The 17,845-nt window shown below is 34.6% G+C and overlaps 2 protein-coding genes across 2 annotated transcripts in view; both read right to left on the bottom strand.

The window, feature by feature from the left end:
• Nucleotides 1-1,047: 1,047 nt before the first annotated feature.
• LOC137235062 (uncharacterized) lies at nt 1,048-12,774 on the bottom strand. Its single transcript, XM_067758285.1, has 7 exons — nt 12,613-12,774; nt 10,398-10,519; nt 10,199-10,321; nt 9,062-9,391; nt 8,707-8,866; nt 8,235-8,334; nt 1,048-1,342 (listed from the first exon to the last, which is right to left on the bottom strand). The coding sequence occupies exons 1-7, from the start codon at nt 12,680-12,682 to the stop codon at nt 1,048-1,050; spliced, it is 1,200 nt and encodes a 399-aa protein (XP_067614386.1). The 5' UTR covers nt 12,683-12,774.
• A 1,753-nt stretch (nt 12,775-14,527) lies between these two features.
• Nucleotides 14,528-17,845, bottom strand: part of LOC137235061 (probable serine/threonine-protein kinase dyrk1) — a 112,085-nt gene continuing 108,767 nt past the window's right edge. Inside the window, exon 7 of the mRNA XM_067758284.1 lies at nt 14,528-14,652. Within this exon, the coding sequence (XP_067614385.1) occupies nt 14,528-14,652 (125 nt within the window). The remainder of the gene's footprint in view (nt 14,653-17,845) is intronic.

The following is a 17,845-nucleotide window of genomic DNA, read 5'->3' as shown; positions in this document are numbered from 1 at the left end:
AGTCAACCCTGGTCCACCTTTATGGAGATATCTCAAAAAGGCGTTCACCTATAGGACTAAGGCCCACGCCCGTTTAAAATACTCATTAACACCTTTATTTGATACCCATACCGCACAAACCAAATTCTAGAGTCACCCCGGTCCACCTTTATGGAGATATCTCGAAAAGGCGTCCACCAATAGAACTAAGGCCCACTCCCTTTTAAAATACTCATTAATCCCTTTCATTTGATAACTATATCGTACAAACAAATTCTAGAGTCACCCTAGGTCCACCTTTATGGCGATATCTGGAAAAAGCGTCCACCTATAGAACTAAGCCCACGCCCTTTTAAAATACTCACTAACACCTTTCATTTGATACCCATATCGTACAAACAAATTCTAGAGTCACCCCTGGTCCACCTTTATGGAGATATATCGGAAAGGCGTCCACCTATAGAACTAAGGCCCACTCCCTTTTAAAATACTCATTAACACCTTTCATTTCATACCTATATCGTACAAACAAATTCTAGAGTCACCCTTGGTCCACCTTTATGGCGATATCTGGAAAAGGCGTCCACCTATAGAACTGAGCCCACGCCCTTTTAAAATACTCACTAACACCTTTCATTTGATACCCATATCGTACAAACAGATTCTAGAGTCAGCCCTGGTCCACCTTTATGGCGATATCCCTAAATGGCGTCCACCTATAGAACTATGTCCCACTCCCTCTTCAAATATTCTTTAATACCTTCCATTTGATGCACATGTCATACAAACACATTCCAGAGTTACCCTAGGTTCATTTTCCTACATGGTTATTTTCCCTTATTTTGTCACCATAGCTCTCAACTGAGTATGTAATGTTCGGTTACACCCGAACTAAGCCTTCCTTGCTTGTTTTTATTTGTCTACAAAGTAGAGAACGAGTTACAATTTTTAATTACTGATATATAGTGATGAACTTATCTTAGGATTGATCGATAACAAACTTGATCAACATCTTGGCTTATCACACTAAGGGCCTCAACACAGGGCTACGACTACCTAAGGGGGTTATCATAGTATGTGCTTTGTAACATGCTCATTTGCTTGTGATTTTGCTTCTGAACCTGTTGCGTTATCTACTACGATTGTGGGCGCAACCGTTTCTGCAACCGAAGGTTCATACACATTACAATTCTCTATCGTCTTATCAACTTCCTTATTTGCCCTCATCAGACTGTCCCTCACTGAGCTTTGCGGCGAACTGAATACTTGGTTTTTGTTACTATAATCCATTATTTCCCCTGCTAACACTTCACTTGCATTTAAATCGTTATTTCGAGCTTTAGCTATGAAGCGACGATTACTCCTGAAGTGGTTATTAAAATTTTCTTTTACAAGGTATAAGCGTTCATTACATTTCGCAACTACTGTTCCGTTATGCCATTCGTTATTATTTTTCTTGAAAATTATGATATCTCCTGGATTTAGTATAGGTAATGCCTTAGCGTTTCGATCATAATAATACTTCTGCGGTTCTCTTTTTTTTAGCTATCTTATTTGAAGCTTCAATTTCGCTTACGCTGTTTCTCATCAGCAGTGAGCTCGAAATCGGTAGTTTAGTTTTCACTAGTCGGCCATAGAACAATTCGGAAGGAGTTATCTGCATGCCCGTTAAGGGTGTTCTATTATATTCTAATAGTCGGTATGCAAAATTGTCTACACTCTTTGATATAAAACATCTTTTCAGAATATAGTTCGCAATTGACACTCCTTTTTCTGCTAGTCCGTTGCTTTGTGGGCATCTGGGACTCGAGAACCTGAATTGAATATTGAACTCATTGGCGAAATTCGGTTGAACAAAAGGGCGAGTTGTCACACTTGATTATGGTTGGGTAACCGAGTAAGTCAAAAATATTGCATAGTATGTTAATTATGTTGTTTGAAGTTTTGCAACGTATTTTTACTGATACTAAATAATTTGAATATCGAAAAGTGCAATATAAATAAATCTACGCCTACAATATGGAGTGGGTATTTTGACAGTTCTTCTTGCACTAGTGGTTCATTTTGGTTTTCCCGTTTGAACTTTTCGCATGCCTTACAAGACATAACTAAATCTTTGATCGCCGCAGTCATACCTGGCCAGTAGTACAACACTTCGGCTCGGGCAAGAGTTTTTTCGATACCAAGATGGGGGTAGTGCAAAAAGGCTGCTTTTTTGTTTCTTAATTCTGGAGGTACAACTAATCTATGATTTAGAAGCAGTACACTCAAAGAAAAAATCGTTCTAAAACGAACGAAACAAGTTCAAAATTAAGAACATTCGTTGACAAAAGTCTGTTAAGTACGTTTTTTCTTAACTCGTGACCGATGGGCTTGATTTAAGAACGGTTTTTCCGAGCGCACTGTTCGTATTTTAAGAACGTTCTGTGCATGTTTTTCGAACGTATTGCGTTCATTTTAAAACATGTTGTGCTTGTATTAAGAACGTTTTCCTCTCGTATCAAGAACGATTTGTGCTTGAATGGGGAACCTTTTGGCTTCATTTAAAGACTGTCTCGTGCTTGTATTGAGAACGATTTTGGTTCATTTTAAGACCATTTCAGGTTCATTTTAATAACATTTTGTGGTTATATGGAGAACGATTTGCTTTCATTCAAGAACGTTTGGAGCTTGTATTTAGAACGATTAAGCCTCAATTTAAGAACATTTTGAGCTTGTATCGAGAACGATTTCCGCTCATTTCAAGAACGTTTGGAGCTTGTATTTAGAACGATTTAGCCTCAATTTAAGAACATTTTGAGCTTGTATCGAGAATGATTTAGCCTCAATTTAAGAACATTATGAGCTTGTATCGGGAACGTTTAAGGCTTGTATTTAGAACGATTTAGCCTCAATTTAAGAACATTATGAGCTTGTATCGAGAACGATTTCCGCTCATTTCAACAAGGTTTTGGGCTTACATTGAGAACGATTAGGTTTCAATTTAAGAACGTCTTGTTCTTATATTGAGAACAATTTCCGCTCATTTCAAGACAATTTTGTAATTGTTTTATGAACAGAATATGCTTATTCTCAAATTTTTTTAGTACCCCCATTTACACTAAATTAAACATGTTCCCTTTTCAATGCCATTTATTTATGAATTAATGTCATTTAGTTAAATATATCGACATAGAGTTTTTAGTTCTAAAATAGCACGTTTAACTTTTTGAGTTGTGATTTTACCACGTTTACAACGTTGCTTATAATCTATTAATTCTTATGAATATTATTAATTCTAAAATAAATTTTTCCATTGCTCAGGGTATATTGGTGTACTGGTAAAGTTGAAAAGTCATAAATATTGTTTTAATAAAGGTTTTCGTTAACATATATAACTTCGAAAAATTGTAAATGTTCGTCAAATTTCTCTTATTTACTTAAAAATACTGATAAATTTTAATATCCCTCGTTTTATAGTAAAGCTTGATGTAATACTAAATTTTAATTTTTTGGAAAAATGCAAACAATGTTTTATTTTTGTTAATTGTGCAGTTTATGGTACCCACCGAAATTTGGGCCTTTTTTCGAGTGAGGTATCAAAAGACGCGTATTCACGTCTAGATCAAGAATCTGAAAGCGGAATTTTTTTTACCCGTTTAAAAGTTATCCGCGAAAAACTCTTCCATTGGGCACGTTTTGTTCCAACACAATTACGTTACTGTAGGCATATGAATCAAATTCCGATATTTGGTATATTAATGAAATTTGCGCGATTTTTTATTCCAAATTTTCATATTTAATGATAAGAAATGAAAAGAAGCATAGAGATTTTTTCATTTTTTCATCGCGCGATTTTTTATTCCAAATGTTCATACTTTATGATACGATTTAAGCGAGAGGGGTAGGGAAGAGAAGAGGAGAAGGAAAGAGAAGGGAAGGGAAGAAGAGTGAAGAGAAGGAAAATAAGAGAAGGAAAGGTGGAGAACAAAAGGAAAGGGGAGAGAGAAGAAAATGGAAGGAAATAGAAGAGGAAAGATGAGAAGAGAAGATAAAAGAAAAGATGAGAAAAGACTGCGCCTAAATAAAAATGAAAATTCCAAATATTTAAAAATTAAAATTATAGATTACATCAGTTTACTATAAAACGAGCGATATTTGTTTGTTAGTTCTTAAAATTACATGTTTAAGTGAACCAAAAATTATTATTTATGATTTGCATATATAACTTCGTTATAAATATAATTTTTTTAATGGAAACATTGTGGAGATTTCGGAAAGCTCAAAAACGTTTCGAAATATTTTTTAGTACTTTACGTCAAAAAACAGCTATTTAATACCCATTGAATTTAGGTTCAACGAAGTCCAACTTTACAATGTTTTAAAAATCGTTCCAAATTTCTTTATTTTTTTAACATACATGTATGTAACACATACACAACATTTCTTTTTAGATGGGAGAAAATTGGTAATGCCTTCAGGTGAAATGGTCTAAAACTTCATGGAGTTTTTCATACCATTTAAAAGTTGAAATTGGTTGAAATAAAATTCATTGATTTTATCGGTTTTTTTATTTACATAATTTACTTGAACATTTCTAAAAGTTTTTTGAAAATTTAAAAATCTCCATTAAGTTTAGAAAGAAGATTTATAACTAAAACGAAATGCTATGAATCGTTACAACGTATCAACACGAGTAATGCTATATTTAAAAAATCAATGTATAAACTCGAAGTACTTCTCAAAATACTTACATATAGTGAAATAAACAGTAGTAATAGTATTTTTAGTTATAAGTTTTTGATTTTGAACAGTTATTTTGATTTTATAAATTAAGATTGTTTCACGTTTACATAACTGCTTGTAACCTATGAGTTCTCTTAAATATACTTAATTCTAAAATACATTTTCCCATTGTTCATGGGATAAAGGTGCATCGGTAAAGTTATAAAGTCATTAATATTTTTTAAATAAAGGCTATCTTTAACAGATCCAACTTCGTAAGATTGTAAATGTTGATTAAACTCTTTTACGTCAATTTTACAGCAGAGCACATACACATTACTGCTCTGAATAATAAAAAATTTTATCTTATATAGTTCAATATGCACATTATTAGAAGCTAAGTAATAGTTAGTTTTGTATCGAGTTCCTTTAAACAATATTTCATAACTTATTTCACAGTTTTCAAAATCAATGTTAATGGTTGTTTGTACATTGCGAAAATATTCTTCTTTAGTTAAATTAACAAAAACCAAAGATTTAATACTGAAAGTAGTTTCGAAGCCATTTTCATGGGTCAACAAAAAGTGAGCAAATTTCATACCAGTCTTAATAGCTAGAGAGTGAGAAGGATTTTTTCTTGAGTTCGTATTATTAAAATATGCTTTGGCTTCTTTATGTTTTGCTTCAAAACGCATACACCACATATATTTAAGAGGCCCACACCTCCTTATAGCAGAACTATAATGAACAAGAAAGTGGTGTTTAGGCTTCAAAGGACCATATAGATTTATATACATTAAATGATGCTGCTTTACAAAAAGCTCTAAACTACTCAGGTCTTCGGAATTAAAGGTCGATTTTGAAAGTATTTCAATAATTTTCAACAGTATTACTAGCAGCTGCCAATGCCTATTATTTTCAGGGATAAGGTCACCTATCATAAGGGGTAAAAAATTAACAAAACACATCGTTTCACTAGCAGACATTTTTAAAATGAATGCTTTAAGTCTTGAATAAGTTAAAGATATGGAGTTGTTACCTATTTCAATTTCTCCAAAGGGGAAGAGAGCTTTTCTATTGTTTACATCATTTAGAGTTAAAACATTATCATTTATTAAAGCAAGTAAAACATTACAGATATCGTATTTGCATACACCTTCGTAGATGTCGTGCATAATATCAAAACAAATATTATCTACTACATGGAAGCTAGAAAGTCTTCAAATATACAATTGCCTTTAATCCCAGATTCCTGATAATTGTTTAGCTTTAAATCTCTTTGGTAATTACTTTCAGTTCTTAGGGAGGTAGAAATTTCAGTTGTGTCAAATTGCATTTCTTCCTTTGATCTGGTGCATGCTCGGCAAAATCTTTTCGAAGTAAATGACTGTACAAATCCTAAGGTACTATTGACCGCTAGGTTATCGCCGACAATCAAACCTAATACGAAATGAATTTTGAGTATTTTCCCCCCGGTTATTATTTCTATTCCTGCTTCCAATTCTTTTAACTCTTCTACAAGATGGTAAAAAGATTTTTCATTACCATTATTTCTTAGACAAGCTGTTGATAAATAAGCAGCAGAAAATATATAGTCTAACTTAGATAGGATGTGTTGAGGCATGGTTGGAAAACTTAAGTATCACCCACAAATAGAATATGTATGACTTCCAAGTGGGTTATTTATTTGAAAGTCATCAAAATAAAGAATATACGGTATAGTCAAATTAAATGGGAACTGGGTAACTTGTCGCTTAAATAAATCTGCATTTACGAAATTGTTCAAAGAATCGGAATGTCTGTGTGCATTTGTGCTTTCTAAAGTGACATCTAAAATTTGACGTATTTGGAAGATTGATTTAAAATAAAATTTTAATGGCATTACATAGATATTTGAAAATTTCGGTTGTAAAGTTGGGTTACCTTGACTAAATACTTGCGAGACTGTTTCGTTTATTGTAAACGATTTGTGACTTTCGAATAAATTCATTTCACTCAAAATTTTAAGCAGTCTATGTTCAGCTTTTATGTCTTTAAACGGATCTTTGCAAAAGTTCAAAATACAATTCACATCTTTTCTTATTTCAGTTTGGTTGAAGCAACCCTCAATGGTAGTTGAAACTAATAAAAGCAATGAGGAAGTCTCGTTTTGGATATCTATTACTTGGTTACGAGCCATTGAACTTTGTTGATACAGATTTAAAGACAAACTAAGCGCTCTTTTTTTAAGGTTATTTAAAATGCTAGAAATTTGTGTATAGTTTTTTTGATGCAACGATATACATTCAGTTCGTTTTGGTTGAGCTTGTATATTTGCTTTTATGGAACTTAATTTTTCTGTGCAAAAACTTGGAAAAGCGTTCAATTTGTCAACACTGTTACCAAGTTTGTGTTTATTTTCCAAATGTAATCGAAAATAAGTAAAATTTGTAAATGTTTGATTACAATTTCCTTGTATACATAGAATCTTTAACATTTTCGTTGTATCTTAGTGATCAATTTTAAAATGAGTTATCAAGAGCCTAGGTTTTAGAAATTTTTTATGGCACTTGAAGCAAATGTACATTTTGAGGCAGTTATATATTGTCAGTTAAAGACTTTAAAAGTGAAGTGACATTAGCAGACTTTTTGTCAAATACTGTACATATTTCATAAAAAAATTTTTGAATAAATAACCATGTATTACCACATGCTTCAGGATATTTTAATGACAAAACTTGAAATAATTTAAAACAAGTATCTAAACTTTCTATGAATGAATTCATTTGAAAGAGCGTATTATCAAGATACACATAATATTTTGTGATGTCTATCTCAGACAATCCTTCTACGATAATGAAAGGCTGCACTGTTAAGCCAGCAGAGTAGTATTTAGAAATAATTGCGTCGATTTGTCGTTGGTAATCATTTATTGTGACAACTCGCAGAACCAGACTCTCCTGTGCATCTTCAATTGTTACTTTTTTATTTCGCTTGCCCGAATTGTCTATAAACCAGGGATGCTCCTTAACGTTAAGCTAATCGTTTATCAAAAAATTTCCACCGTTTCCGTTGAAACACTTCGAAATACTATCGATAAAGAAATTATCAAGATAAATTGTATCTCGTTTTTAACCGAAACGAAAAGCTTTCATTAACGTTAAAAACGTTAACAAAAACGTGATACTTTATGTTTGAATTGTGCTGGCAATGCTATAGCCATGGTGAAGCCGTAAGATGTTAACAACGAGCGCACATACACACACAAACTCCATATAATTTGTTTGTGTAATTCGTTGGTGGTAATGTCAAAAACACTCTGAGAAATGTTCGTACTGTCAAAATTCATGAGAAAAGTTGCAATCAGCTTGGCTATTGCTTTCACCTTTAATGACTCCGCCATCAATCAGCTTTGCCAGCATAGTTTGAAATTAATAATGAACATAAACGATTTGATTCCGTTTTGATATGGCAGAAAACGAAACGAAATCATTTCGTTAATTTGACGTTTTTAACGTTAATAAACGAAACGAAATGACTTTGTTTCGTTTATTAACGTTAATTATCGTAACGAAATGATATCGGTTCGTTGGTTAAGCATGCCTGCTATAAACCTTGATGTCGATGGTAAAATTGCGTTCAATAAAATAGTATACAAGTAATCTTGCGCATCTATTGGACAAGGGATACAATTAGTAAGAAATTGTTTATAAATAATATTAACTAATTAAAATAGCAATTCAAAGTATAAAGCAGTTTACATTGATATATGAGCCGTTATTTTTGCAAGTGGTATTAGTCCAGAAAATATTAGAAAAACAGGTATATACATATATTTATTTAAATTTAAATATGTATGTATTTACATATTGTTCGGAACTAATGCATAGATTGATAACAAAAACAAAAACAACAATCAATGTAAATGGCCCTTTACGAATATTTCTTAATATAACTTTAAAAATATTGTGATGTGGAAAACAGTCGTTTGCCCAAATGTTAAAAATCATATTTAAAGCGATATTTACATATTTCTAAACCAACCTTTATTGGTCGAGGACTTTGCTTTTCCAAATAATTGTTTACAGTAGTCGTTGTGTATATCGGTATGATAAATATTGGTAATGGCGTTTTTAAAATGTTCCCATTTCGAAAACAGCAATAGACCTTTTGATGGGTATAATAACTCGAAGTCAATATTAATCTGCAAAAAAAAATAAAAAATTTTAAATAGTCGTCGTGATAAAGCATATTTGTATTTGTATTGATCTATATATATATATATTTTAAATTATCTGTTTGTATGTAGGTATGCATCGTCGAAACTGCTAGCATATCGTCGTCCCCTTGCCAGAAGCATAAATATGCATTTTTTTTGCTATCTACGAATAAGCCTTACCAATTCTGGAGCTCTTGCGTGAGACAGCTTGGACCAAGCTAATAAAAATTCATAGCTTCCTAGTTCTTTTAGTTCACTTTGACGCATGTGGAAGGTCTTTTTCCATTTGTCGCATATGTCATCCCAGTTCGCGCTGTCTCTGTTTAGGGAAGTTTTTAAAGCTAATCCAATTGTTTGATCGAACTCCACTGCACCACCACTCGAACTCAATGGCTCGGTATCCTGTAAGCATAAATCTAACTTTCGCCTTTTGCAAGCCTTATTTTTGTACTTAGCAAACAATTTTCCGCTAGCATTGTTATTCGCTTTTCGAGGTATGTAACAAAAGTCCTAAAAATTAAAAAAAATTAAAAAATACAATGCATGAATAAAACAGATTTCAAATGTAACAACTCTATATATGCGTATGCACTTAAAATTTCTATATAAAATAAGGGCAGATAGCAGTGTTTCGATTTTTCATAAAAAAAAAATTAAGTGCATATACACATACGCGTCAGAAGAAACAGGATCTGTATCGTGTGTTACAATTCGTAAGCTCTATAAGAAAGTATTATCCACTCTTCACTCAATTTGAAAAAGAGAAACTGCGAAACTAAATAAATAAGTGTGAGACGTAACACATGATACGGTCCCAGGGTTATTATCAAAAGCTCTTATAACCAAACTACCTTCATATCATTCTCATTGGGGAGCATACAACAAACTTCATGGAATAAGTTGTCAAAATCATGTGGCTTAAGTACAAGACTAGTGCTTATTATTTCCTCGATTATGATGTCAATTAAGTCATTTCTGTCGCTAAACTTAAGTGCCTTATGTTCTTTATAAGACTCAACTATTGCTTTGCCTTTTGATGATTCGCATCAGATAAGCTCTATAAGAAAGTATTATTATTATTGACTTAGTCCGACAATCGGTTCTACCGGGTTTCACACCCGCCCAAGAACTGTTATTTCAATGTAACCCCATTTAATTTCAACCGTTTTTGCGTTAACCTCGTAACTACATTTTTTGAAATTTTACCATGTAATATTAATGCAGAAACGGGACGATTTTTCGCATCCTATCATAGGAGCAGCTTCTTGCAGCAGGACAACAACAGCTCTATAAATTGTATAAATTATTTTATTTTACCCTTTTTAACACGTTTCTTTCAATTGAAAAACTTGATGCTGGTGAATGTGTACTACTTGTTTGCTTCTGCAACCAGTCAGCTACTTTCGAGGGCATTGACAGTGTATCATCGTCAATTCCAAACTATTTCAGCATGTTAAATAAATAAATGATAAACAGTTTATTAAACACATATTTTAATTATCTGTATAAATTTAACCTCTTCTTTTCTCCAAGCGAAAAGCTTCTCCCGAAATAAAACCCGCAATCCTAAGGGTGGAACTGCCTCTTTTAAGTCTTCGCCTTTCAAGTATTTTAAACTTTCAAACGTGACTTCCGCACCTGTGAAATAACAAAAAGTAAAATGACGCAATTCATTCTTTCGGTAATGATTTAGAACAGGGGTTGACGGGATTTAAAGGGATATGTAGCGCAACCCTCTCAAGGGGTCGCCAGCGCAATATATATGTAGCTTCCCCGACCCAATTATCAACCTCACCTACCCGCGGCGAATCTTGTTTCACTCACTCACTCACACTAAGCTCCTCATAGAACTAGGGGGGTGGGGAGGGAGGGATGGCCTGAATGTTTAATATGGTCATATAAATAAACCAACAACAGGGGTTCACTGCTAATATGCGTTCAAAAATATCGAGAGAGGTGTCGAAAGACTCGTATTGACCTCGACAACAATAATCCAAAGGCGGAAAGGAAAAGGTTTTACTGGTTCATGCTAAGTTTTGTTCATACATATATTTTGAGCTGAAGCTCCCTAAAATTAAACCAAACGTGGTAACAGATAAGTCAGTATAGCCAAAAAAGTGTGTATTTAGCAATCGAAAAGTCAAAACCTAAAAATTGGCTGCTATTTTTTCCTCAGAGTGCACTGATGTGCAGTTTTCGTGGCGACATCTTGAATATATGTTTTATATTTACTGTGTGCCTTCGCGTTATGTGACATTTAAGTAGCAGCAAAAGTGCGTCTTCTGCCAAATAACGCCACAGGTAAGCCAATATTTCGAAAATGAACTTTAAATTGAATATTCTTAGAGGTAGTTACATACGGTAACGTTTAACAAGACGGAGCACCAGATAATTTTTATCAAAAATCATCAAAGGTGGTATCAAAAGATGCGTCTCGACCTCCATTTTAAGAGTTCGAAAGCGGCAATGAAAATTTTTATTTCTGTCGAAAGTTATTTACAAAAAACCGTAAAATGACCCCGAGAGAGTTCCAAATTTGGGGCTCCATCCATACCTTTTTTTTGGCATAGAAAACCTTTCTGCGTTGTCGGCCTTCGGCCGCGCTTATAAAAAATAACCCTAGTTGGGTCCTACACCGGTTTGGCGATCAAAACTAAATGCCCGCAGAATACCTTTCTGCATTAGTGTGTGTGTGTACAACAAATCTGGCAAAAAACAACCAAATGAAAATTTGAACCGATTTTTTGCTTATATCTTTTGACAGAAACAAAAATTTAAAGGTAATTTTATACAACAGCATGACACTGCTAATACGTGTCCAAAAATATCGAAAGAGGTATCAAAAGACGCGTATTGACTTCGACAACAATAATACGAAGGCGGAAAAGAATAATTTTATCTCTGTCCGGAGATATTTACAGTTAAAGTTAGAGATTTTCATGTGGTTGTTATAATGTTGCCGTACCCACACAAAAAATTGTGCACATGAATGTTTTGCGCGGATATAGTTTTGGTCTACGAACCGGTGTTGGATCCACCCAGGGTAATTTTTTATAAGCGCGACCGAAGACCGCCAATGCAGAAATGTGTTCTGCGCAAAAATACTATGGATCCCACCCCCCGTTTCGGAGGGACCCGTGGGTAATTTTTCCGTTTTTTGTTAATATCTTTTGAACGACTTAAAACGTTTATTTTCCGCCTTCGGATTGTTGTTCCCGAGATTAATACGCGTCGTTTGATACCCCTCCCGATATTTTTGGAAGCGTATTAGCAGTGTCATGCTGTCGTAAAGAATTACCAAATCTTTCAAGTATAATTTGGCGAGGAGTTTACGATGAACATTTTACTAGACTAACATTAAAATCAAAAATAGCAGCCGTATCTATAATAAGAACCATAACCTGTAGAAAAATGCGCTTGAACAGCAAATATTTAAAACTACGAACAAGAAAGAACATGTTATCAACAAGCGAGAGTTTTCTGTCCCCTGTACTTCAAGCAGTAAAATCGCATCTGTAAATTTTTTGTTCAAATATATTGCATCATGCTCCTTAAATACACATAAATCCCAGTGCACAACAACCACATGAAATATTTCTAACTTCAACTGCGTCTTTTCACACCGCTCTCGATATTTTTCGACGAGTATTAGCAGTCGACACTGTTCTAGGCTTTTCCCATTCTTTCGGCCACCATTTTTAATTTAGGTACTATTTTATTTCACAACTCACTTTTAAGGTATGGAAGAACACTTTCCATATCAATTTCTTTGAGGAACTTGCACAAGTTTTCTTCATCCATTTTCACACCAACTAAATTATTTATTCAATTTTTGCAGTAGAAGAAATTGTAATAAAACTGTGTACCGAAAGCACCGGTGACGAAAAATTTAATGCGCTTTAATTTTATCTTGGCAGAGCTATACGAGGTGGCAGTAGGGTGGGAGCTGATTTGTACTTTTTTAATATGTTTGATACATCAACTTTCGGCATAGTACGATTTTGACATTAGTCCATCAATTTACAAAAACAAAGCACATTGAACTTTTATTTATGTTTGTACGTATGTCACCGTGCTACCATCTTGTATGTTCCGCCAAGAATTTTATTAATCAGACACCAGTGAAACTGTGTAAATATGCGCAGCGTTGAGTTGTCGTAGCGTAGCGCTTCTCGCGCTAATACGTTATTTCGTAAAATTGTGACACAATGACGCCTGTAGCATAAAACCAAGAAATGACTCCAAACCGATCTAAAGTCGGCGGGATCTATAGTAGTTTTGCGCAGAAACCTTTCGAAAAAGCTATCTTTGGCTGCGCTTTTAAAATATAACCTTGGTTGGGTCCAGCACCGGCCACGCGATCCACAATATTTCGGCACAGAATACCTTTCTGCATTGGGGTGTGTACAACGAAATTATGCCAAATACAAAAGCAATGGAAATTTCCTTTTCCTTTTTTCAAATATCTCTTGACAAAAGTAAAGTTTTTAACTTCCGCCTTCGTATTATTCATAACGAGGTCAAAAGAAGTAATTTGATACATGTCCCGACATGTTTGGAAGTGGTTTAGCAGTCTACCCCTCTGATAAAGTTTTACCGATTTCACTTGCAACTGTAAAGGGCATTATGAAGAGAACGACATCTGCTAACAGATAAATTCGGTTATCGAAAGCTGGTGCGTGTGAGCTAAAGATACAGGGAAATCAATTTATCAGGTCCTAAAGCTGAATTACCAGCGCCGAGCATATATATACAATATATGCGCATATGTATTACGATTCTCGATGTTGTAAATGAAAAGTGTAGTATTTTTATTTATGAACTGAGTATTGCTTTATGACAGAAAAGTTTTCTTGAGCGGTTTTTATATGAAATTTTCGATTTCTTGGGAGGTGAGTAGTAAGCTTTATACCAGTGCTAACTAATGTCTGACACAAATTTAATTCGTTTTGCGCATCAAGTCAAACGGCGCTAACAAATTTAGTTTATACCGACTATGGAGCTGCTTTCATGCTATCGCGTAAAAAGAAAGCGTCATTACACAGCCTTAAAGTGAACAGCGAAATACTGTAAGCAGCACTACAAACAGAGTTACCAAATTTAAGTAGCTCTTGCTGTTAGAAGGATTTTCTTTTGCCTTTATTTTTGTTATGGAAGTTAACATGTTATTATAATGCGGAAATAGCAAATAAAATTAAATACTTCAACAGCAAATGAATTTATTTTTTTCGAAATATTCTTTATGAAAGCTTGAGTATATCCCGATTCACTCAAATTAATTTGCGGGACTTTCTCTACACCGATAACGTCACTAACAATACATGAGTTTGAACGCGTTAACAACTTCTTCGGCCATAGAAAAACTTTCAAAAACCTGAAGTAAGTGGGTGCGCAATCGTTAAGTATTGAGTGATTTGCTTTGATGTGTGAGAGCTCGTATTGTTCCTCGCATTTTTCAATTCAACAACTAATAACATTAATAACTCGGCGCGATATACCTCCGAGTAGATTTAGGCCGAACTTCTCTTCTAATATGAGTCGTGGCACTTATAATTTTTCCTACAAATTGCCGGGACGAGACCAACATTATTTTTACCGACTCTGAATAGCATCTTCAAGGCAGATGCATTTTCGCTGAGAAGCTTTTCATGGCAGGAATTTGCTCGGAAAGTTTGCCAAGGGTCGACCCCGTTTAAAAACCTGTTTCTTAAGTATGATATTGCTTTTCCCTGGACTTGCACCCAGGCCCTTCGGTGTGAGATAGAATGTTTCTGTTAAAAAGTAAGAAAGTAAATAAAAAAAACATATTCGGATGGAACCTGTGAATATAAATAATTTTGTTTGCTTTTTTAACGAATTCTGGTGTTTTTTATTAAAAGAAATCGTCTTATAATTTAAAATTTGTTACTGTATTTTATTTGGGTTTAGATATGTATAATAATTTCGGGGAAATTTAAATATGTATAGCGAGAAAGGGCAGAAAAAGATATAACCCTTCGAAAATGTACCAAAAAAAGTATCTCTTTGGAAATATGTTGAATATGGATCAAATCGGCAACACTGCTGCGCACACGGATTTTACCGTTTCTTTTCTCTTAGACTTGATTTAAGAATATTGTTCTCATTAATAGAACATATGTTCATATATTAAGACCAGCCGTTCTATTTTCAAGAAAATGTTTCACAATTCAAGAACAAGGTGGTTGTTTTAAGAACGGGTGGTATGAATTCAAGAAAAAGTGTTCGTTTTTCAAGAACACAAAATTAAGAACATAAAAAGCTAACATTAAGTCCGGTAGTGCTGCGTTTTAGAACGGCGTTTTTCTCTGAGTGTAATCCGTTTTCAAAATGCAACTCGGACTTGAATTTTTTAAAATACTGATATAGCTTATCCATTTGATGGCACTTTGGCCATCCGTTTTTTTACGTATCCATATAGCTGTGAAAATTCTGCGTTATTGTTTAAAACTTTCCGATAAAATTCATGTTTATCTGGCGTCATGCACACAGCTTATGTGACTGCGTGTATGACTCCCGATAAACCGTGCACTTCCGTAATCTCTGGAAGTTGTGCCCTTGATAGAAAATCTGCTACAAGTATTTCTTTGAGGATATTTTAAGAGAAACATAAAAATGCGTTGTAGTCGCACTGTGACGTCATCTATGGAACGTTTAACTAATGCTTCTAACGGCCTGTGGTCACTTTCGACCGTAAAATCATAACCATATAAAAAGAAATGAAATCTTTGGCACGCAAAAACTATTGCAAGGAGATCTTTTTCTATTTGTGCCTACCTCTGTTCACTCTTTTTCAAGGTTCGTGACGCAAACGCTATAGGCTGACCCTTTTGAAGGATGGCACAGCCTAGTCCATCCATTGATGCATCCGTTTGAACAACAATTGGAAGGTTTGGATCGAAAATTCCTAACACAGGCTCAGACGTTACGATTCTAAGCAAGTTATTAAATTCTATCTCATGGTCTCTAGTCCAACTGAATTCCACGTCATTTCGCGTCAAATTTCGGAATTGAGCGGTATTGTGCGACAAGTTTGGAATATATCTTGCCAGGTATTTGAGAAAACCTAAGAATGTCAATACATTTGATTTACTTGTTGGCTTTTTCATATTCAAGACCGCGTCTCGATATTTCTTATCCCCTCTGATGCTCCCTGATGATAAAATATGGCCCATGAACTTTACTTCTCACTGTCGATATTGCATTTTTTCAGGTTTGAATGTAATATTGTTCTTTTGAGCCCTATAAACAACTACACTCATTATGTTATCATGTTCCTGTTCACTTTCTGCGCAAATAACTATGTCGTCAGTCATCGACTGCTACTTGACGAATACGGTTGTGTCTCTCAGTAATAACAGTGACTTCTTTCTCTCTCCTTGTGTTCTTGTGTTATTTGCACTCGGTTCGCAAACTCAAGCTAAACACTTTTTTTTTTTTAGTAACTACCTTACTTAAAGGATCTGGTGAACTAAGGTTAAAAGTGCTATAATGGCCCAAAACGAGCATCGACTAGGGGATAATAGGTGCTCCCTATTAGCCTCTAGCCCAAAATATAAACGCAAAAAGTGTCAAACGAAGAATTAGAATATCCGTCTCTACGATCAATACCAAAAGACAATCCAAAATACCTCGTGGTAAAAGCGACTGATACCAACAAACCTTTAAACAAATTCTCGTGCTTCGCAGTACATAAAGCCTTAACAAACATAAGCTCCGAAATAACGAAAATCACTGAATTAAGGGATGGCAGTTTTCTACTTTTCGTTAAAAATAGCATTATCGCTGAAAAATTCTTAGCGACAAAGAAACTCATCGGAATTTGTGACGTTCAAATCTCATATCACCAAAATCTCAATACTTCAAAAGGAGCAATTTATGCACCATGCTTAAATTACGTAAATGAAGAAGAAATTATTGAAAACCTTAAAGAACAGGGTGTCTCATCAATCTATAAATTTCTTAAAAAAGTCGATGGCAAACAAGTGCCGACCGGCGTTTTGCTTCTTACATTCGACTTATATAACCTTCCTGAGAAAATTGACATTTCATGGTACTCAACTAAAATAAGACCCTATTACCCCAATCCTATGAGGTGTAAAAACTGTCAGCTGCTCGGCCACACAACAAAGCGTTGTAATAAATCCCCTGTATGCGAGACGTGTTCTCTGGCCCCCCTCCCCCCAATAAACTAACAACAACAACCCGTCACTAGAACAAACAAACGCAATAGACAATTAATCTCAAGAACTTGAAATGAACAATATAACAAATCAAAAAAACACAACAACAACAAACTCACTGGACAACTTCTCACTACAAGCAGTCGAATACTCTACAACAAATTCACTACTTCTCAATAACTTTCTCTCTCAACTAAATAGCACCTCTTCCCTATTCACAAATCTAACCCCCAATACCCAAATCCAATAATAAAATATGAAGATCGTGCAATGGAATATACATGGCATGTTTAACAACTATCCCGATCTAAACATTCTCATAAAAGAAAACTCACCTGATACCATAGCCTTGCAGGAAACCCACCTGCCAATAAATAAAACTGCATTTGTACCTAACAATTATGTTGGGTATTTTCACAACTTTCCGACCAACATCACTTGCAAACAAGGTATTGCTTTATTAATCCGGAAATCGCAAACACACAAAATAATCCAAATAACCTCCAATATCGCGGTGCTAGCGGTGGAACTAGATGTTGGCTATAGAATATCTATAATAAACTGCTATATACCCCCACAGCAAAACTTCAGTCAAGCCGACATTTCTAATATTCTTTCAAACTTTTCTGACCCCACCATTTTTTTAGGCGACTTTAACGCTTGGAGCGCTCTTTGGGGTGCCCAAATTACCAACCGTAGGGGACAAATACTCCAAGATATTGTGCTTTAACCGAACCTAGCGGTACTCAATGATGGTGCACCA

The sequence above is a fragment of the Eurosta solidaginis genome, chromosome X, assembly GCF_040869045.1.
Source record: "Eurosta solidaginis isolate ZX-2024a chromosome X, ASM4086904v1, whole genome shotgun sequence".
Lineage (NCBI taxonomy): Eukaryota > Metazoa > Arthropoda > Insecta > Diptera > Tephritidae > Eurosta > Eurosta solidaginis.
The sequence above is the reverse complement of the archived record's forward strand: the minus strand, read 5'-3'. Positions and strand labels throughout refer to the sequence as shown.